The sequence below is a fragment of the Rhizoctonia solani genome, chromosome 6 (genome assembly GCF_016906535.1).
Source record: "Rhizoctonia solani chromosome 6, complete sequence".
NCBI lineage: Eukaryota > Fungi > Basidiomycota > Agaricomycetes > Cantharellales > Ceratobasidiaceae > Rhizoctonia > Rhizoctonia solani.
In genome coordinates this window covers 1,579,335-1,603,902 of record NC_057375.1, presented here as the reverse complement: position 1 = coordinate 1,603,902, position 24,568 = coordinate 1,579,335, and the positions used below count along the sequence as shown (strand labels likewise).

At 47.8% G+C, this 24,568-nt stretch overlaps 10 protein-coding genes across 10 annotated transcripts; 4 read left to right on the top strand and 6 right to left on the bottom strand.

Annotated features, from left to right (window-relative positions):
* Position 1: 1 nt before the first annotated feature.
* On the top strand, positions 2-2,074 carry RhiXN_05935 (Retrotransposable element Tf2 protein; the record flags this gene model as incomplete). The annotated part of the gene is made up of 1 exon (XM_043325751.1): positions 2-2,074. One exon carries the CDS (start codon positions 2-4, stop codon positions 2,072-2,074), a length of 2,073 nt encoding a protein of 690 aa, XP_043181183.1.
* A 1,421-nt stretch (positions 2,075-3,495) lies between these two features.
* Positions 3,496-5,112, bottom strand: RhiXN_05934 (uncharacterized protein; the record flags this gene model as incomplete). Its single annotated transcript, XM_043325750.1, has 7 exons — positions 3,496-3,829; positions 3,890-3,900; positions 3,953-4,105; positions 4,156-4,520; positions 4,577-4,892; positions 4,949-4,966; positions 5,107-5,112. The coding sequence occupies 7 exons, from the start codon at positions 5,110-5,112 to the stop codon at positions 3,496-3,498; spliced, it is 1,203 nt and encodes a 400-aa protein (XP_043181182.1).
* Positions 5,113-6,462: 1,350 nt separating this feature from the next.
* RhiXN_05933 (Retrotransposon-derived protein PEG10) lies at positions 6,463-7,656 on the top strand (the record flags this gene model as incomplete). The annotated part of the gene is made up of 1 exon (XM_043325749.1): positions 6,463-7,656. The coding sequence occupies one exon, from the start codon at positions 6,463-6,465 to the stop codon at positions 7,654-7,656; it is 1,194 nt and encodes a 397-aa protein (XP_043181181.1).
* Positions 7,657-7,733: 77 nt separating this feature from the next.
* Positions 7,734-11,066, top strand: RhiXN_05932 (Retrotransposable element Tf2 protein; the record flags this gene model as incomplete). The annotated part of the gene is made up of 2 exons (XM_043325748.1): positions 7,734-9,370; positions 9,428-11,066. The coding sequence occupies 2 exons, from the start codon at positions 7,734-7,736 to the stop codon at positions 11,064-11,066; spliced, it is 3,276 nt and encodes a 1,091-aa protein (XP_043181180.1).
* Positions 11,067-12,688: 1,622 nt separating this feature from the next.
* RhiXN_05931 (Transposon Tf2-7 polyprotein) lies at positions 12,689-14,302 on the bottom strand (the record flags this gene model as incomplete). Its single annotated transcript, XM_043325747.1, has 2 exons — positions 12,689-12,781; positions 12,833-14,302. 2 exons carry the CDS (start codon positions 14,300-14,302, stop codon positions 12,689-12,691), a joined length of 1,563 nt encoding a protein of 520 aa, XP_043181179.1.
* Positions 14,303-15,046: 744 nt separating this feature from the next.
* RhiXN_05930 (Retrotransposable element Tf2 protein) lies at positions 15,047-15,541 on the bottom strand (the record flags this gene model as incomplete). Its single annotated transcript, XM_043325746.1, has 1 exon — positions 15,047-15,541. One exon carries the CDS (start codon positions 15,539-15,541, stop codon positions 15,047-15,049), a length of 495 nt encoding a protein of 164 aa, XP_043181178.1.
* A 95-nt stretch (positions 15,542-15,636) lies between these two features.
* Positions 15,637-16,866, bottom strand: RhiXN_05929 (Retrotransposable element Tf2 protein; the record flags this gene model as incomplete). Its single annotated transcript, XM_043325745.1, has 1 exon — positions 15,637-16,866. One exon carries the CDS (start codon positions 16,864-16,866, stop codon positions 15,637-15,639), a length of 1,230 nt encoding a protein of 409 aa, XP_043181177.1.
* A 22-nt stretch (positions 16,867-16,888) lies between these two features.
* Positions 16,889-18,334, bottom strand: RhiXN_05928 (Reverse transcriptase (RNA-dependent DNA polymerase); the record flags this gene model as incomplete). The annotated part of the gene is made up of 1 exon (XM_043325744.1): positions 16,889-18,334. One exon carries the CDS (start codon positions 18,332-18,334, stop codon positions 16,889-16,891), a length of 1,446 nt encoding a protein of 481 aa, XP_043181176.1.
* Positions 18,335-18,459: 125 nt separating this feature from the next.
* RhiXN_05927 (Retrotransposon gag protein) lies at positions 18,460-21,662 on the bottom strand (the record flags this gene model as incomplete). The annotated part of the gene is made up of 5 exons (XM_043325743.1): positions 18,460-18,717; positions 18,816-19,007; positions 19,109-19,808; positions 21,237-21,369; positions 21,545-21,662. 5 exons carry the CDS (start codon positions 21,660-21,662, stop codon positions 18,460-18,462), a joined length of 1,401 nt encoding a protein of 466 aa, XP_043181175.1.
* Positions 21,663-22,085: 423 nt separating this feature from the next.
* RhiXN_05926 (cytochrome P450 family protein) lies at positions 22,086-24,223 on the top strand (the record flags this gene model as incomplete). Its single annotated transcript, XM_043325742.1, has 11 exons — positions 22,086-22,225; positions 22,285-22,361; positions 22,409-22,500; positions 22,553-22,693; positions 22,750-22,866; positions 22,920-23,126; positions 23,182-23,326; positions 23,394-23,539; positions 23,594-23,665; positions 23,719-23,963; positions 24,031-24,223. 11 exons carry the CDS (start codon positions 22,086-22,088, stop codon positions 24,221-24,223), a joined length of 1,575 nt encoding a protein of 524 aa, XP_043181174.1.
* Positions 24,224-24,568: the final 345 nt, after the last annotated feature.

The following is a 24,568-nucleotide window of genomic DNA, read 5'->3' as shown; positions in this document are numbered from 1 at the left end:
CATGGCCAGACCATTGCACAATCTGGTCAAGAAGGATACAGTCTGGAAATGGGAAACCAAAGAGCAGGAAGCCTTCCAGGGACTGAAGGACGCCATCACGAACGCACCAGTCCTTTGTCACGCCGACCCGTCCAAACCTTACTTCCTAGAAACGGATGCCTCCGGCGCAGCCCTGGGCTCCATACTAAGTCAACGTCAGGAAGATGGCCGTCTTCATCCACTAGGCTTTCTATCGGAATCATTCAAGGGCGCTGAGCAGAATTACAATACACACAATAAGGAGCTTCTAGCAATCATCCGCTCCTTTGAGTACTGGCGCATTTTCTTGGAAGGAACCCTTCACCCCATCACCGTGTTTACCAATCATCGTAACCTAGAGTACTGGAAAGAATCCCGCACCTTCAACCGTTGTCACGCACGTTGGCACCTACTACTCGCCGGTTATAACTTCCAAATCGTGTACCAACCTGGGAAACAATCAGGGAAACCCGACGCCCTTTCACGCCAATCAGACCACGCTGACGTCCCACCTGCAAATCAAACCATGCTCCCGGACCCTGTATTTGCAAATGTCGCCCTAGTGACTCCCAAAAAAGAGCTACAACGCCAGATCAAGGCCTCCCTAGACCAGGACGAGTCCTTGGAAGAAATCTTGCAGTTCCTACAAAGCGAGTCCAAGGCACCACCCTCCATTAAGCGCGCATTCAAGGATTACAAAATGGAGGCTGGTCTATTGTTTTACCAGGGACGAATTGTAGTACCGGATGTAGGAACCCTAAGGACGGACTTGCTCAAGATCTTTCACGATAGCCCGTTGGCAGGCCATCCAGGCAGACAAAGGACCTTAGAATTGGTATCAAGAACTTACTACTGGCCCGGCATCCGTGCTGACACATATTGGCACGTTGACTTGTGTGAAATCTGCCAACGGATTCGGAAACCCAAATACGCGTCCATCCCTCCTCAGCCTCTAGAACTTCCATCTTGCCCTTGGCAACACGTATCATACGACATGATAGTAGACCTACCCAAGGATGGAAGCAACAATTCCATACTGGTCATTGTGGATAGCTTTACCAAATACGTTATCTTGATAGAATGCTCCAAAAAGCTCAAGGCCCCGGAGCTAGCAGACCTATTCCTACGCCACATTTGGAAACGCTACGGCATGCCTGAGAAGACAGTGTCAGACCGCGGACGGGTTTTTAATAATAAGTTCCTGAAGGCTTTATACCAATGCCTGGGAATAGACCCCCACTTCTCCTTGGCCTACCACCCTCAAAGCAATGGCCAGACAGAACGCGTAAATCCCACGGTTGAACACTTCTTAAGAGCTTACTCGGGTACAAACCAGAAGGACTGGGTCAAGTGGTTACCAATGGCGGAGTTTGCCTACAACAACGCAGTACACAGTTCAACAGGCAAAACCCCGTTCAAGGCACTGTACGGATGGGAACCCTCCTTGACCCCAAGCAACGTACCAACAGACGTCCCTGAGGCAGATGACCTGGCAACCCAGATGGAAGCACAGTGGCGGGAAATAGAAGCCGCGCTCCGGCAGTCAAAGACACGCATGATAGCCGGGGAAACAGGAGAACCACTCAAGTTTGAGATAGGGGAAGAAGCCTGGCTAGACGCCAAAAACGTAAAGCTGAAAACCCTGAGTCCCAAGCTAACCGAACAACGGCTGGGACCCTTCAAGGTAACTGAGAAAATCTCCGATCAAGCATACCGTCTGGAACTCCCGCCAACAATGAGAATCCACGATGTCTTCTATGTAGGACTACTGTCCAAGGTCAAGAGAGACAAGAAGCGTAACTTCGAAACTTGCCCTCCACCAGTCACCATAGATGGAGAAGAAGAATACGAGGTAGAAGGAATCACGGACGCGGAAGAAAGGGAAGGGAAATGGTTTTTCCGAGTCAAATGGAAAGGATACGGCTCGGAAGAAAATACGTGGGAACCCCGGGAGAACCTGAAAAACGCCGGGAAAATTTTGAAAAAATACAAGGAGGACATGAGGAAGAAGGCCCTCGGCGCTGCCAAGGCCCTTAGAGGGGGGGCAGTGTCGTAGACACACTCGATACCAGGGAAATTATTCCCAATTTCTCGAATTTAAACGAAGGCAAACGGACGACTTTTTCAATCACGTGACATCGGCGCTTATCTCATACGCTAAGCGCCAAGCCACGTCCCCCTCCACACTTACTAAGCACACGTAGCCACCTCCACCTATGACATCATCATAACACGTCAGTGACACGTATGTATGAGTAAGGCCAACTGCGGAGCAGGGTTCTTATTTGATACAGTATTGGATAATATGTATTTGTAATTAGCTAGCTTGTAGAATATATAAGGAGGCCAACCGACCATGGTAACACCCAGGTCGATTACCTCTTGTCGCATCCCCATTGCTGTACGAGGGCCTTAAGCCCAGTAATCCACTTAGTTACTTAGTCCACACCGCCTTAAGCGGCTTTCTTGCTGTAGTTACATAGCTGGTCATCGCCCTTACGGCCTTGGACATTGTAGTATAGCTGGTTGTTGCCGTAGGATAGCTTGCCGCCGCCTTACGCGGTCCTCTACTTAGATACATCCGGCCGCAAGCGCCCTCCTCCTCAACGTCCTTACAGACGTCTAGGACAGGGTCTTGTTTATACTTATTGAGTATTTTGGACTCACCAGCTCCAATGTATTTTTCAGAGTAATCAAGCGTTTTGTCTCTGGCATTATGTGTTCTCATAAATCTGACCTGTGGTGTGATGGCCAGTATTTGCTTACCTATACACTAACCCAACATACAATCCTTGCATCCTGTTGGATAGCCTAGCCATGGCCTTCTGGTCTGCAGGTGAGCGAACATCGAGGGACTGACCCTTGGGGAGGTTCCATTTATCCACCATGTGCTGACTTGAGTTCAATGGAGACCTGAGAGATAATCCAGCAAGGAGAATTGCAAGCTCATTGTCCATGCGTAAATTGCCAATGATAGGGTACCCATAGGTGTGGGTGTCAAGCTGGGTAAATAAAACCAGGGTCATTCAAGTACCCAGCTGTCCCAATGTCTATGCTACTCTTTTTTGCAACATTATTTGGACTGAGCACCTGATTCAAATTCTTCCCTTGACCAATTTGATAGCCAAGTCCTTGCCTCAATCATCTGCAGAATATCCGAGATGTCACGTGCAATACATTGCTCCCATTGAAATTCCGCATCCGTTCTAAGCGTCATATAACACAAAATATAATCATAATGCGGTCATGGAGTCTTGCATTGGGGCATAGCTACGCCCTTTAATTATTAAAGTGATTGGGTACATGCGTTAGTTAGGGTGCGGCTAGGTTTGCTTACTAATGTTACTGACGGCGCCACAGTTAGTGCTAGTGTTTATGTAATAATACTAACCAAGTCAGTAACTGGGGAGAGCCTGGCTTGCGTAATCTAAGGCGCATACAATCTGTTTATAAAAATAATACATGTAAATACATAGTTTAGTCCCAATTTATATCTCTTGCCCTCCAAATTGCACGCTGCGGGCCTTTGGATTCCTTGCTAACACCTTCCAAGCTTTTTGTACTGTGCGGCAAGTGAGACTCAGAATCAGCGGCGTGCATTGATGAGTTGTAGCTAGAAAAAAGGGCAAGTAGCTCTTGCAAAGTCAGATCAATAATATCCTCAAATTTTGTGTCTTCTTTGTTATTGCTGGTATCAGCAATGGGGGCCGCAGCTCCGCTGCAATCAAGCCATTCATCTCCACACTTGTCCTTGAGTGCGGGTGCAATTTTGCTAGCATCTTTGTCAGCCTGACAATTGGGCTGGAAGTTGCTAGGAAGATCAGAAAATCAAAAAAGGACAGGAAGCTTCTTCTCCTGTCTCTTTGAAAACAAACCATTCACCTGTAGGATGTGTATGTTAGTGTAAGGAAAAAAAGAGAACAGGAAAACCCACCAGAGACTCCCATTGCATGAACTGAATCTGTTCAATCATGCTGTTTGCATCCAGGCGCGTTTGCAGTTTAGAATAAAGATAGGTCAATCTAGACCCAGCGCATTTATTGCACATTGAGTTTGGTAAGATGGAAAAAAGCTTCTCTGCCAAATGCTAGAGAAATGTCAGATAATACATGGATTGGGGTACATAGCAAGACGTACTGCAAGTATAAACATATGTTCAAACTGCTTTTGTGAGCGCCAGTATTGGAGAGCGGATTGATTGGGCGTAAGATATTGTGAAAGAAATCGTTGATCAGCCCAGTAATAGCAATCAAGTTGTTCATGCAGTTGTTCCTTTGCAACTAGCGCGTCTTGGCTATACGCATGAAGTGGGTGATGGGGGATGTCCTTGGCAGCCTCCAGTTCCGCTTTTAGCATAGCAAATAACTGCTTTTGAACACAATTGAGGATGCACTTGTTTAGTTGCTGTGGATTAGAGGTTTGAGGACAATCAACCGGGGGCGGAACAGTGGCCTGACAGGAGCAGGCGTTTGAGGAAGCATAAATAGCAACATCATGATAACCTACCACAAAAATTAGCTGGATAATAACACATGTATATTGCGTATATGATGCTTACGTGGGTCTAAGAAGAACGCCGTCACATACCCATCAGTTGGTGCATCATTGATTGCCTTGTTGAAACGCTTCAATGCAATGCAGCGGAGACGGCCCCAATCCTGCGGCAGAAGAAGACAGTTTTGGGACTTAAAGTGATGATCCAATGCTGCAAGCGCTCCCAGCCAAAAGAAGTAAACGTCTGATAGGCTACTACGGGTTGATTCAAGGCATAGTAGGGCACAAGCAAAGGGCTCTAGGATATTGACAAGTTCCTTCAGATCTTGTCGGAACTTGAGTGCCGTGACAGTTGTCTCATCAAGTGCTTCAGCAACAATCTAAAGGTCAAATATGGTTGAGCTGTAAGAATGATTGTGAATAAATATATACGTACACTAGGTAGTGGTGTCCCCTTAGTGTCAATCTCTTTAGTTCAGTATATCCTGTAGAGTGCAGGGAGGTTGTCAAGTACAGATGTTGCAGCATAGTATATTGTTGCAAATTGCATATTCCCAATGCTTTGAAGACTTTGTAGAACTCCTTCAAGCTTACAAGCATTATTCAGTCAACCAGTGGCATAGTTTGACATTTTAAAATGAGTGAGCAACTTTTGTAGTTGCTTGAGTGACTATAAAGTGAAAAAAATAAGAATGATGGAACAAAATGATCATCAAGACACTCACCTCCTGCCAGATAGGGTCTTGACAGATGTCCTGGATGCACAAGTTGAACTTGTGAATTGGGTTGGCCAGGTTGAGGATCCATAAGTACTTTCCCAAAGCTTCTTGTTGCGCCTTCTTGGTTGTTGCAGTATTGTCCGATACAATGGAGGTGTTACAACCTCCTTACATATACCATCAGAATCGGACGAATTTTCTATTAATTTTAGTATTTTTTACGGACTTGATATCTCATGTTTTTCGATCACGTGATCTCGGCGCTTATTATGCCGAGATGCCGCGCCGAGATGCCGTGCCAAGGGCGCTTAGGAGAAATCCACGCTTCTGCGCAGCCCGCAGCACGCTTCTCATTTGTCTTAGTTACTTCTTTCTCTCACGCGCACAGACCATGTAGATAGTGCGCTTTGTCTATATACAGCAGGGAAATCACTTGGGAACACCAAGTCGATTTTACCTCGTCTCAAATTCATTGAGGAGGATATCCAGCCAGCTAAGTAGCCGGCCCCCTTAGTCACCAGTAGTAACCCCTTTACCTTACTCACCACACCTCCCAGGCCTAAGGCCCCCTCGCAGTAGTATAGAAGCAGTAGACCGCCTTAAGCGGTAGTAGTATAGCCTAGTTAAGTAGTTACATAAGCAGTGTCTGTAGTAGTACGGCCACAAGCGCCCACCCACTAGCGTGTGACCAACCTTACAGTTGGGTCACGACATTGTAAAATCGACTTCGTGTAGGCTTGATCAACAAGGAGAAGACCCCCTGTACTAGCACAAGGGAAAAAACCAGATCGGACTCGCCTTTCGTCTTTAATAATCAAACAGACGTCGGTCCCTGGTAGTACCAAATTGCTATAAGGCAGACGGGCTCTAATCCCCCGCATACCCCGAGTTTTGCCGGAACTCAGTAGTCAGCGACCCTAGACCGCTGAAATACCCGCTTGCTGAAAACCCGCCCATATCACGACCGCCAGGTCTGCTGATTTGTCGTAGGGACAGTCCAACGCTAGGTACTAGACGCAAGGGTTTAGCGCCAGTATACTACAGAAAAACCGCTCATAAGTCCTGATATAGGCACTATCACCCCCACACCGTTTCCACCATTCCCTCCACCCGCTCTGGAGCCCCACACCCCTACTCTTGGCCTTCCTCTCGCTCCTCTCGACGTTCCATTCCATCCCACTCCCAACCGGCCTCTTGCAGCACATCTCCCGCTCCGCGAGACTTGCCCAGGATGGAACCAGAACCGTCCCTTACCGCTCTCCTCAAGGCTATCACAACCCTCACAGCCACAGTCGGGTCCCTGCAGGACCAAGTCCGTGCCCAAAGCCAGCAAATCACCAAGCTCAGGGCCATATGCAAGGAAACAGCGGACCTCCTTGGGGATAAAGATCAAGGAGCCCCCCAAACCAAGCCTGGCCCATCGACTGGGCCTATCACCCCTCCTACACACACAGGAGGGGAAGTCCACACTCCAGGCACGGTTAGGCCTGGACTCAAGGCCCCGTTCCGCCCCTCTAGAGGAACGGGTTATGACTCAGAAGAGGAAGAAGAACCCAGGAGAATCCCAAAAAAGGAGCCTTGCGGAACGCCTCGGAGCCTAAGTTCCCTCACCCCCTTCAACTCAGGGTCCAGCGTAAAGCGGCCCAAAATGGAGCTCCCAGATCCATACAAGGGAGACTCTAGGGGACAAAAGGCAACCCAGTGGCTGGACCGTATGCTACTATGGGTCGCACTTCATCGAGATCAATTCGATGAAGAGGAACAAATGGTTGTGTGGATTCTATACCACATGACAGATAAAGCTGCCGACTGGGCTCTCCCCATCATTGGGACTATTATCAAGGGCAAGGGAAATCCCCCCACTACCATCCCGGCCTTAACGGCCAAATTCAAGGAAGCCTTCGCCGATCCAGATGCAAAGAGGGCGGCTGCCAGGAAGATTGCCGCATTAACTCAGACCACAACCACGTCTGAGTACGTCACCGAATTCCGCAACCTAATGGCAGAACTTGACTGGAACACTGAGGCGTACATTGCCCAGTTCACGCGCGGTCTTCACTGGAAAGTGAAGGAACTCTTGTCCACCAAGGACAATATTCCCAACGACGACCTAGAGGCCATATTCGCCGCCTCGGTCAAAATTGACAACACTCGTCGGGAAAACGAGGAAAACCGTCCTAAGAAGCTCCCTGCCAAGTCCCCGGCCACCGTGGCCACTTCCACCACTACCACTACTCAACGGGTCCGCCTCTCAGAAGATCCCAATTATGTCACACCGGAAGAAAGGGATTGCCGCCGCGCGTCTGGCCTCTGTGTCAAGTGCGGCCAGAAGGGGCATGGAATCAAACAATGCCCCAACGGCTGGAAGGCCACGATCAAGGAGACCGCCAAGATAGGGGAAGTTGTGGAGTCAGAAAAAGAGTAAGGCCAAGAGCTACCGTCAAGCCCTTGGTCTCAAAATTAGAAACGCATGTATCTGTCTCGGAATTTGTAAATATTGCCATGGATTTGAACAAGAAACCACTACTCTTCCTAGATATGAAACTGCGTGACTACCCGACGGACCCTATCAAAACCCTCATTGACTCTGGCGCCACCTCCAACTTTATATCTCCCTCATTAGTAGAACAACTTAAAATCCCAAAGACCCTACTCGAAAATCCACGAGTAGTGAGAATGCTAGATGGTACCATATCCCAGACTGGTCGCATTTGGCACCAGGTTCAACTTGCGGTTTCGGCCAATGGCCACCCCCACATTATTCCTTTCCTTGTTTGCCCCATAGGCAACACACCGGCTATCCTAGGCATGACATGGTTAACGGCAGAAGCTCCTTTGATTGATTGGCAACAGGGATTAGTCACCTTCCCTGAACAAGTTCAAATTGCCTCCGAAGAAGAAGCGGACTCAGACCCTCTAGCAGATCTCCCCCCTCAGTACCATGAGTTTGCTAGAGTCTTTGGCAAAGAAGAATTTAAGGTCCTCCCTCCACATAGGGAGTATGACATCTCTATAGACCTTGTCCCAGACGCCAAATTGACCCCTGGTCCCATATACGGCATGACAGATGCGGAGTCTAAGGCGTTGAAACAACACATTGATGAAGAACTAGCAACGGGCAAGATTCGCCCCAGTACCTCATCCGCCGGCGCTCCAGTCATGTTTGTAAAAAAGGCAGATGGCTCACTAAGACTGGTAGTTGACTATAGGAAGTTAAATGACGTCACACACAAGAACGTCTACCCACTCCCTAGGCAGGACGACTTGATGGCCAAACTTAGGCACGCAAAAATGTTCACAAAGTTAGACCTACGCTGGGGTTACAACAACGTCAGGATCAAGGAAGGGGATGAATGGAAAACGGCATTCAGAACTAAATACGGGCTATTTGAATACCTGGTAATGCCTTTTGGCCTCACCAACGCCCCAGCTGCCTTCCAACATTTCATGAACGACCTGTTCAGGGACCTCATTGACGTCACAGTGGTGATCTATTTGGATGACATATTAATCTTCTTGGAGAAACCGGAGGACCACCCTAACCACGTAAGGGAAGTCCTCTCCCGATTGATGAAAAATCAGCTGTTCTGCAAGCTCTCCAAGTGCCACTTCCACGTCACTACGGTTGATTACCTTGGCATTGTCATATCCCCCACCGGTTTTTCCATGGATCAAAAGAAGATTGAGGCGGTCACATCATGGCCTCAACCCAGGACAGTCAAACAGGTCCAGGCTTTTTTAGGATTTGTCAACTACCTCAGACGTTTTATTCCCAACTTCAGCACGGTCGCGCGTCCCCTACACAATCTCACCAGAAAGGAAACCCCCTGGTCATGGGGTGAAGAGGAGGAAGACGCATTCCAGGAATTAAAGGCCCTTGTCACCAAATCTCCGGTTCTTATTCACTCCAACCCAGAACTACCCTACTACCTAGAAACAGACGCGTCAGGGGTAGCCATGGGAGCTATATTGAGCCAAAGAGGAGAGGATAACCGTCTTCACCCAATTGCGTATATGTCAAAATCCTTCTCTGGTGCAGAAGCCAACTATGATACCCACGACAAGGAACTATTGGCTATTATCAAGGCACTGGAGGAATGGAGGATCTTCTTAGAAGCAACGGAAAAACCCATACAGGTGTTCACGGATCATTGAAATCTGGAATATTGGATGCATGCCAGAACCTTCAATCGCAGGCATGCCCGATGGCGCATATTCTTGAGCGACTTTAACTTTGAGATCCACTACCGACCAGGGAAACAGTCGGGTAAACCTGATGCATTGTCCAGACGGGCAGACTATGTTGACAACCCCTCAGAACCGGAAGTCATGCTCCCCGCAGAAGTCTTTGCCAACACGTCAGAAGAAGAACTGGAAATTGTCACGGAGATCCGCACCAAGCTTAGGGAAGACCCATCCCTTGAGCCCATTATCCAATTCCTCACAGAAGATGCGGACGACGCTCCTCCTTCCATTCGTAAGGCGTACAGAGATTATGACTGGGAAGAAGACCTCCTCTGGTATTGTGGTAAACTAGTTGTCCCAGACTCAGAAGCCCTAAAGGAACGACTACTCAAAGAATTCCACGATTCACCCCTGGCAGGCCACCCTGGACAGCAAAGAACCCTAGAACTCCTGAGCCGTAATTACTGGTGGCCAGGAATGAAGTCATCCGCCAAGGAATGGGTAGAATGTTGTCCCACCTGTCAAGCCAATCGCCGCGCTCACGCCCCTGTCATCGCCCTGAAGCCCCTAGAAGTTCCTCCCTTCCCGTTCCACACAATATCCTACGATTTCATTACCGGGTTTCCTAAGTCACAAGGCCACGACGCTATCTTAGTGGTAATTGATTCATTTTCCAAGTTTGGGCATTTCATCCCCACTTCTAAGAAGGTTACCGCCAAAGGACTTGCAGACCTATTCATCACCCATGTATGGAAACTTCATGGATTACCGGTCAAGACAATCTCAGACCGCGGAACTACCTTCACCGGGAAATTCCTAAGGGCCCTCTACCAACGGCTTGGAGTTAAACCAGCGTTTTCCTCTGCGTACCACCCTGAATCAGACGGACAGACAGAAAGAGTGAACCAGTTTATCGAGTTTTACCTACGCTCCTACGTAGCTGCTGATCATTCGGACTGGGCCACTTGGCTGCCTTTGGCTGAATACGCTTACAACAACGCCAAACACGCGGCAACCGGGAAAACGCCCTTTGAACTTGTCTATGGACGGAACCCAGTAATGAATCCCTCCAACATCCCAGCCAACGTCCCAGAAGCAGATGCGGTGGCAGACACATTAGCCCAAGAATGGAAAGAAGCCAAATCAGCCCTCAGAATGAGCAAAGAACAGATGGCCAGGGAAAAAGGAATAATACCGGAGTATTCAGTAGGCGAAAAGGTCTGGCTAGATGGGAAGAACGTAGAACTCAGGACCAATTCAAATAAGTTGGACCCTAGACGACTTGGCCCCTTCAAAATCATTGAGAAGGTCTCCAGCCACGCTTACCGCTTGGAGTTACCAGAAACCTTGAAGATCCATGATGTCTTTTACGTTGGGCTACTCTCCAGAGTCCACGAATCCCCAAACCAGCCATTCCCGGAACGACCTCCCCCTGAAACAATAGAGGGAGAAGAGGAATACAAGGTCGAGCAAATCATTGACTCCAAACGACAACGGGGTAAATGGTTTTATTTAATAAAATGGAGAGGTTACGGTCCAGAAGACAACTCCTGGGAGCCCGAGGAACTACTGAAACACAGCCAGGAAGAGATCAAGCGCTTCAACCAGGCTAGACTCAGAAAGGCTCGTGACGCCGCCAAGAGCCTTTAAGGGGGGGGCAATGTTACAACCTCCTTACATATACCATCAGAATTGGACGAATTTTCTATTAATTTTAGTATTTTTTACGGACTTGATATCTCATGTTTTTCGATCACGTGATCTCGGCGCTTATTATGCCGAGATGCCGCGCCGAGATGCCGTGCCAAGGGCGCTTAGGAGAAATCCACGCTTCTGCGCAGCCCGCAGCACGCTTCTCATTTGTCTTAGTTACTTCTTTCTCTCACGCGCACAGACCATGTAGATAGTGCGCTTTGTCTATATATACAGCAGGGAAATCACTTGGGAACACCAAGTCGATTTTACCTCGTCTCAAATTCATTGAGGAGGATATCCAGCCAGCTAAGTAGCCGGCCCCCTTAGTCACCAGTAGTAACCCCTTTACCTTACTCACCACACCTCCCAGGCCTAAGGCCCCCTCGCAGTAGTATAGAAGCAGTAGACCGCCTTAAGCGGTAGTAGTATAGCCTAGTTAAGTAGTTACATAAGCAGTGTCTGTAGTAGTACGGCCACAAGCGCCCACCCACTAGCGTGTGACCAACCTTACAGTTGGGTCACGACAGGAGGCAATCCAATGCGGCCCAATTTCTTTAATTACCTGCATAAATGCGCAGTCAGCAAAGAAGAAAATCAAAATAAATTATTGCAACTTGCCTGGTCCAAGAAATCAATGATGTAGCTTGCGTTATGCAACCCATAGAAGATGTCTGCACGGTATAAGAAAGTACGCCAATCAGGGGTGCAGACATGGATTGTGTAAACTGGCTGGTGCCCTGCGGTCAACCCATTGAACAACAAACTAATGTTTGTCTCACCTTGGAGGTGCTCTTGCATATGGAGAACGGTGCGTTGAGCCTTGGCAGGAATGATCCGGTCACAAATATAATTTGATTTTGGGGGCGTATAGTTGGGGTTGAGTAACTGGCTGTAGTGAGTCCACTCTGGGTAGTCAATAAGTTGAGCCAGGGCCCCTGAGGCACAGATCAGTGCAGCAACTGCGTGATTTAGTTGGTCCTGAAGCGTCATGCTTCCCATGTGGCTATAGCTCAAGAAGGGGTTGGGGGTGTCAGAGCCAACAACTACCACAAGGTAAAGCCCAACAAGCTATTGCCTAATATAGGACTTATCAGCTAGTGGGATCCAGCAATGCTCAAGGCAATTGCCAGATAAGGGTTTGGACAAGACCAATATAGTAAAGTGCACTAATGCTATAAAGATAGCAGGGCAAGGAACCTTTGACAGGGACTGGTATGCTCTCAGGCAATACTCTTAATTGTATGTCTTAGGGTAGTAGATGTGGGATGGGGATAAGAGGTCAAGTTCTGAGGCTTAAGGCTCTCAGAACCCTCCTTATATATTCACAGAGAAGGGGAAGAGTAATTACATGTACAAACATCATAACAAAGATAAGGTCACATGACCAGAGATAAGAAAACAAGATCACATGACTAAAGGTCATGTGATGAGATTACATAATAAGCGCTCAGCGCCTAAATAGCATAAGGATGCATATATCCATAAATCTTCATGAAAATAGCGCATATATTCACTATTTCTTCAACTTAGTGGATTTTAAGGTGGTCACGCCTCTAGGGCATGACACTTCCCCCCCGTTAAGGTCCAGCTGCCTCTGGATGTTCACGGTGAAACTTAGCCAATTTTTCAGGGGCATTGGCTAAGTGGGCCTTGGGCTCCCATGTGTTATCCTCTGGTCCATACCCTTTCCATTTAACCAAGTATTTGACTTGTCAACCCACTTTCTTGGAGTCTAGGATCCTTTCCACAGTATATTCCTCTTCTCCATCAGCTGTGACAACTGGGGGGAGTGGGACTGGATCACGGTCATACTTGTCTACTGGTTTTTTGTGTAATAGGGCAATGTTGAAGACAGGATGGACTTTCATGGATTTAGGGAGATCCAGTTTATAAGAGTTCCTGCCAATTTTCTCCAAGACCTTGTAGGGCCCCAATCGCTTATGTTCTAGCTTATGGGAAGGCCTTGAAGTTTTGATGTTGGCACTACTCAAATAAACTTTATCACCAACTTCCAGCTTGGTTGCTTCCCTTCTGTTTAAATCATAGTATTGCGCATTTTGTCTTGCAGCAATTTCTAAAGCAGCTTTTGCTTCAGTTTGGATTTCTTTCAGGAAGTCTGCTAGGTCGTCGGCTTGGGGGACATGGCTTTCCTTGGTGTTTCCAACTGTGAAGTCTGGATTATAACCATAGCACATGTAGAAGGGAGAGTGTTTGGAGCCTGAGTGTTTCCCATTATTGTATGCAAATTCCGCAAGTGGTAGTGATGCAACCCAGTCTGTTTGTCTATAGTTGATGTAGTGGCGTAGGTAAATTTCCACAAACTGGTTTAAGCGTTCACTTTGTCCATCAACTTGTGGTCTGTATGCAGTGGAGAAATGTGGTTCTATCCCCAACCGCTTGTAGACTTGTCTCAGGAATTTTGCATTAAATTGGGGGCCTTGGTCCGAAATGGTTTTCCTGGGTAACCCATGTAACTTCCACACAAAGGATACAAAGAGGTTTGCAACATCAACAGCAGTAGCATCAGAGTGCGTTGGTATAAAATGGACCATTTTGGATAATCGGTCCACTACTGTTAATATTGCATCATATCCTTCTGAGGTGGGGAGTCCTACAATCAAGTCATACGTTATTTCCTCCCAGGGCTTATTGGGTAAATCTATGTTTTGAAGGAGACCTTCAGGAGCCCGGTTGGAGTGTTTGCTGCGTATGCATGAGTCGCATGCTTGGACATATTTTGTTACAGATTGTTTCATCCCTGACCAGTAGTAATCCCTTGAAAGGAGGTCTAGGGTTCTGAACTGTCCTGGGTGCCCAGTGGAAGGGTTATCATGCCTGCTTTCTAAGATGGCTTTCCTGATTTCTGGCTCATTAGGGACATAAATCCGGTCATGATAGTAGAGTAAGCCATTATCAAGTTTCCATCCTTTAACAGGTATGTCCTCTTCCAAGGATTTAAGGATTTTGTATACAGCTTTATCATCATGCAGAGCGTCCCTTATTAGATCATTAAGGTCACTATCTGTTTGAATAGCTGCAATAAAAAGCTCTGGGCTTATGAGCACAGGGGTTTCACCCCCCTCTTTAACCGCAGACTTGTGGTCTTCACGGCGAGAGAGAATATCTGCTTTTCTATTCTGTGCGCCCGGCCTATACACAATCCTACAGTTGTAATCTGCCAAAAATCCCATCCACCTTAACTGCCTTTGGTTCAGATCCCTTTTTGTCTGGAAGTACTCCAGATTTTTATGGTCTGTCAATATTTTGACAGGGATTACTGTTCCTTCCAGCAGGTGACGCCATTCCTTTAAAGCCCTTACTACTGCTAGTAACTCTTTATCAAAGATATCATAGTTTCTTTCTGTTGTACGCCAACTGTAAGGTTGGGTACACGCTAGTGGGCGGGCGCTTGAGGCCGTACTACTACACTTGCTTATGTAATCTAACTACTAAAGGCTATACTAATAGCGCTTAAGGCGCTCTACTGCTATCTACTGTCGACAAGGGGGCCTGAGGCCTGGGAGGTGTGATGAGTTAATCAAGGGGTGAGTGCTTCTGTTGCTACTGGGGGGCCGGCTACTTAGCTGGCTGACTACCTTCTCTAGTGAGTAAGAGACGAGGTAAAATCGACTTGGTGTCTCCAAGCGATTTCCCTGCTGTATATATAGACAAAGCACACTATCTACATGGTCTGTGCGCGTGAGAGAAAGAAGTAGCTAAGACAAATGAGAAGCGTGCTGCGGGCTGCGCAGAAGCGTGGCTTTCTCCTAAGCGCCCTTGGCACGGCATCTCGGCGCGGCATCTCGGCATAATAAGCGCCGAGATCACGTGATCGAAAAACAAAAGATATCAAGTCCGTAAAAAATACTAAAAATATTAGAAAAAACGTGCGAATCCAATGGTATATGTTAGGAGGTTATGACATTGCCCCCCCCTTAAAGGCTCTTGGCGGAGTCACGAGCCTTTTTCAGTCGTGACTTGTTGAAACGTTGAATTTCCTCCTGGCTGTGCTCCAAGAGTTCTTCTGGTTCCCAAGAATTGTCTTCTGGGCCGTATCCTTTCCACTTGATCAGATAGAACCATTTTCCTCGTTGCCTTTTTGAGTCAATGATTTGTTCCACTTCATACTCTTCTTCCCCCTCAATTGTTTCTGGAGGGGGTCGTTCTGGAAACGGTTGGCTAGGGGACTCATGGACTTTGGACAATAGTCCCACGTAGAACACATCGTGGATTTTCAAGGTTTCCGGCAGCTTTAGGCGGTATGCATGACTGGAAATCTTCTCTAAAACTTCAAAAGGGCCTAGTCTCTTAGGATCCAGTTTGTTGGAGTTGGTCCTGAGTTCCACGTTCTTTCCATCTAGCCAGACCATTTCACCGATTGAATATTTGGGGATGGTTCCTTTATCCCTAGTCATCTTTTCCTTGCTCATCCTGAGGGCGGACTCCGCTTCCTTCCATTCTTGGGCCAAGGTGTCTGCTAATTGGTCTGCTTCCGGTACATTGGACGGTACGTTGGAGGGGTTCATCACCGGATTTTTCCATAGACCAATTCAAAGGGTGTTTTTCCTGTGGACGCGTGTCTGGCGTTGTTGTACGCATATTCTGCCAAAGGTAGCCACGTAGCCCAGTCTGAATGATCCGCGGCCACGTAAGAACGGAGGTAGAATTCAATGAACTGGTTTACCCGTTCCGTTTGTCCGTCAGATTCTGGGTGGTAAGCTGAGGAAAATGATGGCTTGATTCCCAACCTTTGATAGAGGGCCCTAAGGAATTTTCCTGTGAATGTGGTGCCTCTATCCGAGATAGTCCTAATGGGTAATCCGTGCAACTTCCATACGTGGCTGACAAATAGATCCGCCAGACCCTTGGCTGTGACTTTCTTTGAGGTCGGAATGAAGTGTCCAAACTTGGAAAATGAGTCAATGACCACTAGGATTGCGTCGTGACCGTTTGATTTGGGAAACCCCGTAATGAAGTTGTATGAGATGGTGTGGAAGGGAAATGGTGGGACTTCTAGGGGTTTCAGGGAGATGACAGGAGCGTGCGCACGTCGGTTGGCTTGACAGGTGGGACAACATTCTACCCATTCCTTGGCTGTAGACTTCATTCCTGGCCACCAGTAGCTTTGGCTCAGGAGTTCAAGGGTTCTTTGCTGACCCGGGTGTCCTGCTAGGGGGGAGTCATGGAATTCTCTGAGGAGTCTTTCCTTTAGGGGCTCATTGTCTGGGATCACCAGTTTCCCTTGGTACCATAGGAGATCCTCTTCCCAGTTGTAGTCTCTGTAAGCCTTCCTTATTGATGGAGGGGCGTTATCAGCATCTTCGGTCAGAAACTGGATGATAGGTTCCAGGGAGGGGTCTTCCCTCAGTTTAGAGCGTACTTCCGTAACAATTTCCAGCTCTTCTTCTGATGCGTTTGCAAAGACCTCTGACGGTAACATGACTTCGGGTTCTTGGGCGGTATTGACATAGTCCGATTGTCTGGACAAGGCATCTGGCTTCCCGGATTGTTTTCCTGGGCAATAATGGATCTCAAAATTGAAGTCGCTCAGGAATATGCGCCATCTAGCATGCCGTTGGTTAAAAGTCCTTGCCTGCATCCAATATTCCAGGTTTCTATGATCTGTAAACACCTGGATTGGTCTGTCCGTTGCCTCTAGGAAGATCCGCCATTCTTCTAATGCCTTGATTATGGCTAGGAGTTCCTTATCATGGGTGTCATAATTGGCCTCGGCACCGGAGAAGGATTTAGACATGTAGGCTACTGGGTGTAAACGGTTATCTTCCCCTCTGGCTGAGAATTGCTCCCATGGCTACTCCTGATGCATCTGTTTCTAGGTAGTATGGAAGTTTGGGATTGGAATGGATTAAGACCGGTGACCGGGTGACAAGAGCTTTCAGTTCCTGGAATGCCGCTTCTTCTAGGTTACCCCATGACCAGGGGGTTTCCTTTCGTGTGAGGTTGTGGAGGGGGCGTGCCACGGAACTGAAGTTGGGGATAAAGCGGCGGAGGTAATTTACGAACCCTAGGAATGCCTGTACCTGCTTGACTGTCTTGGGCTGAGGCCACAATGTAACTGCCTTGATCTTCTTCTGATCCATGGAGAATCCCGCAGGGGAGATAACAATGCCCAGGTAATCAACTGTGGTGACGTGGAAATAACATTTCGACAGTTTGCAGAACAGCTGGTTCTTCATTAATCGGGACAGTACTTCTTTGACATGGGCCGGGTGTTCTTCTGGATTTTCGGAGAAGATGAGGATGTCGTCCAAGTAAATGACCACCGTTACGTCAATCAGATCCCTAAAAAGGTCATTCATGAAGTGTTGAAACGCTGCCGGGGCATTTGTAAGGCCAAAGGGCATGACTAAGTACTCAAAGAGACCATATTTGGTTCTAAAAGCTGTTTTCCACTCGTCGCCCTCTTTGATCCGAACATTGTTGTAACCCCATTGTAAGTCCAACTTGGTAAATAACTTGGCGTTCCGTAGCTTGGCCATAAGGTCATCTTGTCTGGGAAGGGGGTAGACGTTTTTGTAGGTGACGTCATTCAACTTCCTATAGTCGACTACCAGCCTGAGGGATCCATCTGCTTTTTTCACAAACATTACTGGGGCACCTGCTGATGAAGTACTGGGGCGAATCTTGCCCGTGGCTAGTTCTTCATCAATATGTTTCTTGAGCGCCTTGGACTCCGCATCAGTCATGCCATATATGGGGCCCGGGGTCAGTTTGGCATCCGGAGCAAGGTCTATAGAGATGTCGTACTCCCTATGGGGAGGGAGGACCTTAAATTCTTCCTCGCCAAAGACTTTAGCAAATTCATGGTATTGAGAGGGAAGGTCTGCTAGGGGATCTGAGTCCGCTTCTTCCTTGGAGGCAATTTGAATTTGTTCAGGGAATGTTACTAGACCTTGTTGCCAATCAATAAGAGGAGTTTCCGCCATTAACCATGTCATGCCTAGGATTGCCGGGGTGTTGCCAATGGGACAAACAAGAAATGGGATAGTGTGGGGGTGGCCATTGGCCGAGACCGCGAGTTGTACCTGGTGCCAAATGCGACCAGTCTGGGAAATTGTACCATCTAACATTCTCACTACTTGTGGATTTTCAAGTAGGGTTTTTGGAATTTTATATTTTTCGACTATGGCGGGTGATATGAAATTGGAAGTTGCGCCAGAGTCTATCAGGGTTTTGAGGGGTTCCGTTGGGTGGTTATGCATGACTAGATCAAGATATAATAAGGGTTTTTTATTCGAATCTAGGGCTAGAGAGACAAATTCAAACTCCAAATCTGGTACATGCACATCTATTTTTGGGGCCAGGGGCTTGACGGTAGTCCTTGGCCTTAATCTTTTCCCGAACTTTCTTCCTCTGCAACTTTAGCTACCTCCTTGATGGTAGCCTTCCAGCCGTTGGGGCATTGCTTGATTCCGTGTCCCTTCTGGCCGCACTTGACACAAAGGCCAGACGCGCGGCGGCGATCCCTTTCTTCCGGTGTGACATAATTTGGGTCCTCTGAGAGGCGAACCCGTTGGGTGGTAGTGGTGGAAGTGGTGGCCACGGTGGCTGGGGATTTGGCAGGTGCCTTTTTGGGACGGTTCTCCTCATTTTGCGGCGAATGTTGTCAATCTTAATAGAGGCCGCAAAAATTGCCTCAAGTTTGTCGGGGATACTATCCTTGGTTGATAGTAGTTCCTTGACCTTCCAGTGGAGGCCTTGCGTGAACTGCGCAATATAGGCCTCCTTGTTCCAGTCTAATTCCGCCATGAGATTGCGGAACTCCGTGACGTACTCGGAGGTGGTGGTTGTTTGGGAGAGGGCCGCAATTTTTCTAGCGGCAGCTCGCTTGGCGTTGGGATCGGCAAATGCTTCTTTGAACTTGGCCGTTAAGGCCTGGATGGTGGTGGGGGGTTGCCTTTGCCCTTGATGATGGCCCCAATAATGGGGAGAGCCCAATCGGCGGCTTTATCAGTCATATGGTATAGGATCCATACAACCATTTGCTCCTCCTTGTCGAATTGGTCCCTATGTAGGGCAACCCAGAGCATCATTCGGTCAAGCCACTGAGTGGCCTTTCGTCCCCTGGTATCACCCTTATAGGGGTCTGGGAGGTCCATCTTTGGCCGCTTTACACTGGACCCTGCATCGAAGGGGGTGAGAGACCCCAAGTGCCTCCTAGGCGTTCCTGTAGGCTCCTTTTTGGGAGGCCTTGGTTCTTCCTCGTCTTCTGAGTCAAAACCTGTGCCCCTTGATGGTCGGAAGGGGGCTTTGAGTCCAGGCCTAATCGTTGCTGGAGTGTGGGCTTCTCCTCCCGTGTGGGTGGGAGGAGTGGTAGGCCCAGCCGATGGGCCAGGCTTTGTTTGGGCTCCGCCCTGGTCCTTGTCTCCAACGAGGTCGTTGGTCTCCTTGCATAAGGCGGTGAGCTGAGTGATTTGCTTGCCTTGAGACTTGATTTGGTCCTGGAGGGACCCGACTTGTGTGGAGAGGGCTTGGATAGCCTCGAGGAGAGCGCCAATGGACGGCTCTGGTTCCATTCCGGGCAAGTTTCGCGGAGTGGGAGATGGTTCGCGAGTGGGTGGTTGGGAGTTGGCTGCCACGGAACAACGACTAGAGCGGCTGGTAGGACGGGAGTATGGGTGGGGGACGCCAGAGCGTGTGGATGGAATGGTGAAAACGGCGTGGGGGGAGTAGTGCCTATATCAGGACTTATGAGCGGTTTTTTTGTAGTATACTGGCGCTAAACCCTTGCGTCTAGTACCTAGCGTTGGACTGTCCCTACGACAAATCAGCAGACCTGGCGGTCGTGATATGGGCGGGTTTTCAGCAAGCGGGTATTTCAGCGGTCTAGGGTCGCTGACTACTGAGTTCCGGCGAAACTCGGGGTACGCGGGGGATTAGAGCCCGTCTGCCTTATAGCAATTTGGTACTACCAGGGACCGACGTCTGTTTGATTATTGAAGACGAAAGGCAAGTCCGATCTGGTGTTTTCCCTCGTGCTAGTACAGGGGGTCCTCTCCTTGTTGATCAAGCCTACTAAAAGTCGATTTTACAATGTTGTACGCCAACTGTAAGGTTGGGTACACGCTAGTGGGCGGGCGCTTGAGGCCGTACTACTACACTTGCTTATGTAATCTAACTACTAAAGGCTATACTAATAGCGCTTAAGGCGCTCTACTGCTATCTACTGTCGACAAGGGGGCCTGAGGCCTGGGAGGTGTGATGAGTTAATCAAGGGGTGAGTGCTTCTGTTGCTACTGGGGGGCCGGCTACTTAGCTGGCTGACTACCTTCTCTAGTGAGTAAGAGACGAGGTAAAATCGACTTGGTGTCTCCAAGCGATTTCCCTGCTGTATATATAGACAAAGCACACTATCTACATGGTCTGTGCGCGTGAGAGAAAGAAGTAGCTAAGACAAATGAGAAGCGTGCTGCGGGCTGCGCAGAAGCGTGGCTTTCTCCTAAGCGCCCTTGGCACGGCATCTCGGCGCGGCATCTCGGCATAATAAGCGCCGAGATCACGTGATCAAAAAACAAAAGATATCAAGTCCGTAAAAAATACTAAAAATATTAGAAAAAACGTGCAAATCCAATGGTATATGTTAGGAGGTTATGACACTTTCAGCAGGTGCTAGGGATTTTGATAGGAATGCAACCGGGTGTAATTTATCATCACTGCCCTTTTGATTAAGGACAGCGCCCGTTGCAAAATCAGAGGCGTCACACTCAAGGAAAAACTCCTTGTATGGATTGGGTTGTAGATGTGGGATAGGGATAAGAGGTCAAGTTCTGAGGCTTAAGGCTCTCAGAACCCTCCTTATATATTCACAGAGAAGGGGAAGAGTAATTACATGTACAAACATCATAACAAAGATAAGGTCACATGACCAGAGATAAGAAAACAAGATCACATGACTAAAGGTCATGTGATGAGATTACATAATAAGCGCTCAGCGCCTAAATAGCATAAGGATGCATATATCCATAAATCTTCATGAAAATAGCGCATATATTCACTATTTCTTCAACTTAGTGGATTTTAAGGTGGTCACGCCTCTAGGGCATGACAGGGGGCTGGGAGTTCATGCAAGGCTGTAAGATCATTTGGGCTACTATGATCTTGCACATTTGCATCAGGTTCTCCAAACCTGCCGGGTGCCATGCTAGCCAAGGCGGATTTGGCTCTCTGGAAGAGTGCTGGTCTCCAGTTACAAAGTGCCCGACATTGTCCTGCATGCTTGTAGATGCAGGGCAGATTTCTGTCCCAAGCTTTGAGCGTCCATCCGCACACAGAGCTTGCTATGCAACAATAGTATGCGTTGTCTCGACGCAGTGCATCATCACTAGCTGGATGGCATGGCTTGGTGAGCTCACGCGCAAGAAGATCAGGCATAGGACCAGATCAAATTCTACTCCCTGGCAACAAATGCTCACTGTTGTTGATCCAGAGTGGATTGGTCTCAGTTGGAACTGCATCAAAAGCCGGGCCAGCATGTTTGGCTTGCTTTTGCGGTTGGGAGTCTCCACAAGGACGACTGAGAGTGCGTTTCATGGTAGCAGGCATAGACAGAATTGTACTAATACTGCATAATGTAGTGTAAGTTGCGCATATAACATCAGACAGAGATGTAGTTGGCCTCCTTACCTTCAACACCGAGTTGTACAATAGAATGCTCAAATAAAACAATTAATGGTAAAATAAATCTTCATTGAACACGACTATATATACACAGCAGTGCCGGCGTCGAAGACAGAAGAAGCCGGTCGAAATCGAGTCATTGAGGCTAGCTTAGGAAGGAGTCAGGGCGGGCTCGGTCATCGGGGACTAGATGACCAAGCAGTACTAGCATGTTCCTAACGGTAAGTCACGTGACCTACCAGTTACTAACCAAACACTTGCACGCTTACTCCTCACCCGGTTAGGTTGGTTTCCAATACTAGCCGCACCCTAGCGTTAGTCCTACTACAACAAGTCATGTCACTTTCGTCTATACTATTCCAATGCATGCTGGGCTATATACTAGTCTCGACTGTCATTAGATGGACTAAATTTCGTCGAGCTCTTGTTCAGATCAACAACTATCCTGGGGAACGGGTTGTATTCGGGTTTGCCTCGTACGACCATCTGATCCAAATGTATTCAAAACGTTTGCTAACTCACAGTGTCCACAAAGGCTCTTGGGAAACATTCTTCCTTATATACCGTATATTTCCCCAGGATCCGGTCACTCGTGGCGTACCAAGTATCAAGGTCGAGAATACGATCTTGGCGGTTCCCAAGTTACTAACACACCACAGTATTCGACAGGCTAGGAACTGACATCTATGGAGGAGCATCAGTATTCCCTCCAATGTCATATTTCGTGGTTTCGGATCCCGCTGCAGTCAAAGTAAGTTGCTTCTATTGTACAAAATTAATGTATGGCTCTCATATTGTTTCAGCACGTATCGTATTCTCGCAACGGCTTTGTTAAAAATACCGAATCCTACAAAATATTAATGGGGTTTGGGAGTAACCTCCTTGTAGTTGAAGGAGCAGAGTGGAAAAGACAAAGGCGAATAGCGGCGCCAGCATTTTCTGATGTAGGCCCTACTTGTTCGCCCTCTTTTATGCTGCTAATTTCAAGTCAAATATGCAGAAGAACAATCGTTTAGTGTGGGACACGGCCAAAGAATTTGTTCAGCAGATGATCAATACTTGGAAACCCAATGAGCGCACCATTACAGCCGACGTTGGCGAAGAGGTTTCTCTACCGGTACAGTGCCATACACATAATATATTGCATTGCACATTGCTAACGCTACGCAGCTGTCACTTTGTGTGATAGCCAAAGCCGGGTTTGGTCAAGATGTCTCATGGGGATCCGACCCGATTCCGACCGGGCATAAACTCTCTTTTAAAGATGCACTTTCGACAGCATCCAAGACAATGCATTATCCGCTGATGATACCCAACTGGGCTTGGGGGCTCAGAAGAAAATGGAGCGACGCAAAGCAAGCCCACGACCAATTGAGAGTGTGTTTACTAAAATTTCCTATTTTCGCTCGGATATTCACACTTTGGGATACAGTCATACTTGAAAGAAATGATTTCAACGCGAAGAACGCTCAAGGAACAACAAATACGTGAAATTATCAACAGCAGATACGACCTGTTTAGCCAATTAATTTCCGCTCGAGATGAAGATGATATGCTCACTGAGGACGAACTTATTGGTGGGCTCGCGATTGCTTCTAATTCTTTTAATCATCTTATTTTTGTGACACTTAAAAAACATTGTAGGGAATGTATTCATATTTATGATTGCGGGACATGAAACCACTGCGCATACCCTTGCAATTATATTGAGTATGTTAGCGCTCTATCCCGAAGTCCAGGCAAAGCTTGCCCAGCAAGTTCAGCAGCTTGAACGAGAACACGGGAATCTTGTAAATTTGATTTTACGTGAATTTCAGCCCACTTGAGCTAACTGTTGTTTCCAGACATATAGCCATATTCAGCTGCTCACGTATGCGATGGCTGTGGTTTACGAGACCTTGCGTCTGTTTCCTATGGTTGGTCATCGAACGTGACCAATATGATTGGTTTGATTCACAGTCATATCCAGGTGGCCTTCATGCCAAAGAAATCGGCCGCCGACACGAAGCTCACGGTTGGATTTCCGCCCAACACCCAGACTATTCAGGTTCCGGCTTCAACTCAGATATTTGTTTATTCTACCGGTCTACACTATCACCCTGGCTATTGGGAAAATCCGGAGGAGTTTGACCCCGAGCGGTTCATGGATCCACACTGGAACCGCGACGCATTTATAGCATTCTCTCTTGGTCCACGGGCGTGTATCGGTCGAAGGTGGGTTATCAAGTGCTCAAATTGCTAATGCCATTCTAACTCGCTACATAAATCACTGAATATATAGATTTGCTGAAACGTCGTTGGTTGCCGAGCTCGTTACCTTGATTTCTAAGTACAGCGTCGCTGTGGATAACACTCGGTTCAAGCATATAGAAGGAGAGTCGATTGTAGAACGGCGCTCGCGGCTAATACGCCCGGAGATACGGTTGACACTGAGTCCAGCTGCTATTCCATTGATGTTCTCGCCGAGGGTCTAGGGCTGATTTGGTACAGCTCATATCGTTTAGTGTAGACAACTAATATGAACATTTTCTATCAGTTCTTCGTCGTCAAATATGATGAGCGGTCTTGTGGTAGATGTAGGGCAACGTATCAAATCGAAGAGATGAACGGTGTGGACATGTTATAACACTGACGCTTTCCTTAGAGATACAAACTCTAATATAGCTTATACTACGAAATAAACTGAACCACGTTTTTGAGACCGAAGTTACCTATCTTTTGAATATGGGGTTTCGAGTAAACTTGGCGGTTCTTTCGGCTACTCAATCGGGTAATTTATGAGATTAGATTAATGGTGCTCGGTAACAGTGGTCGCCATC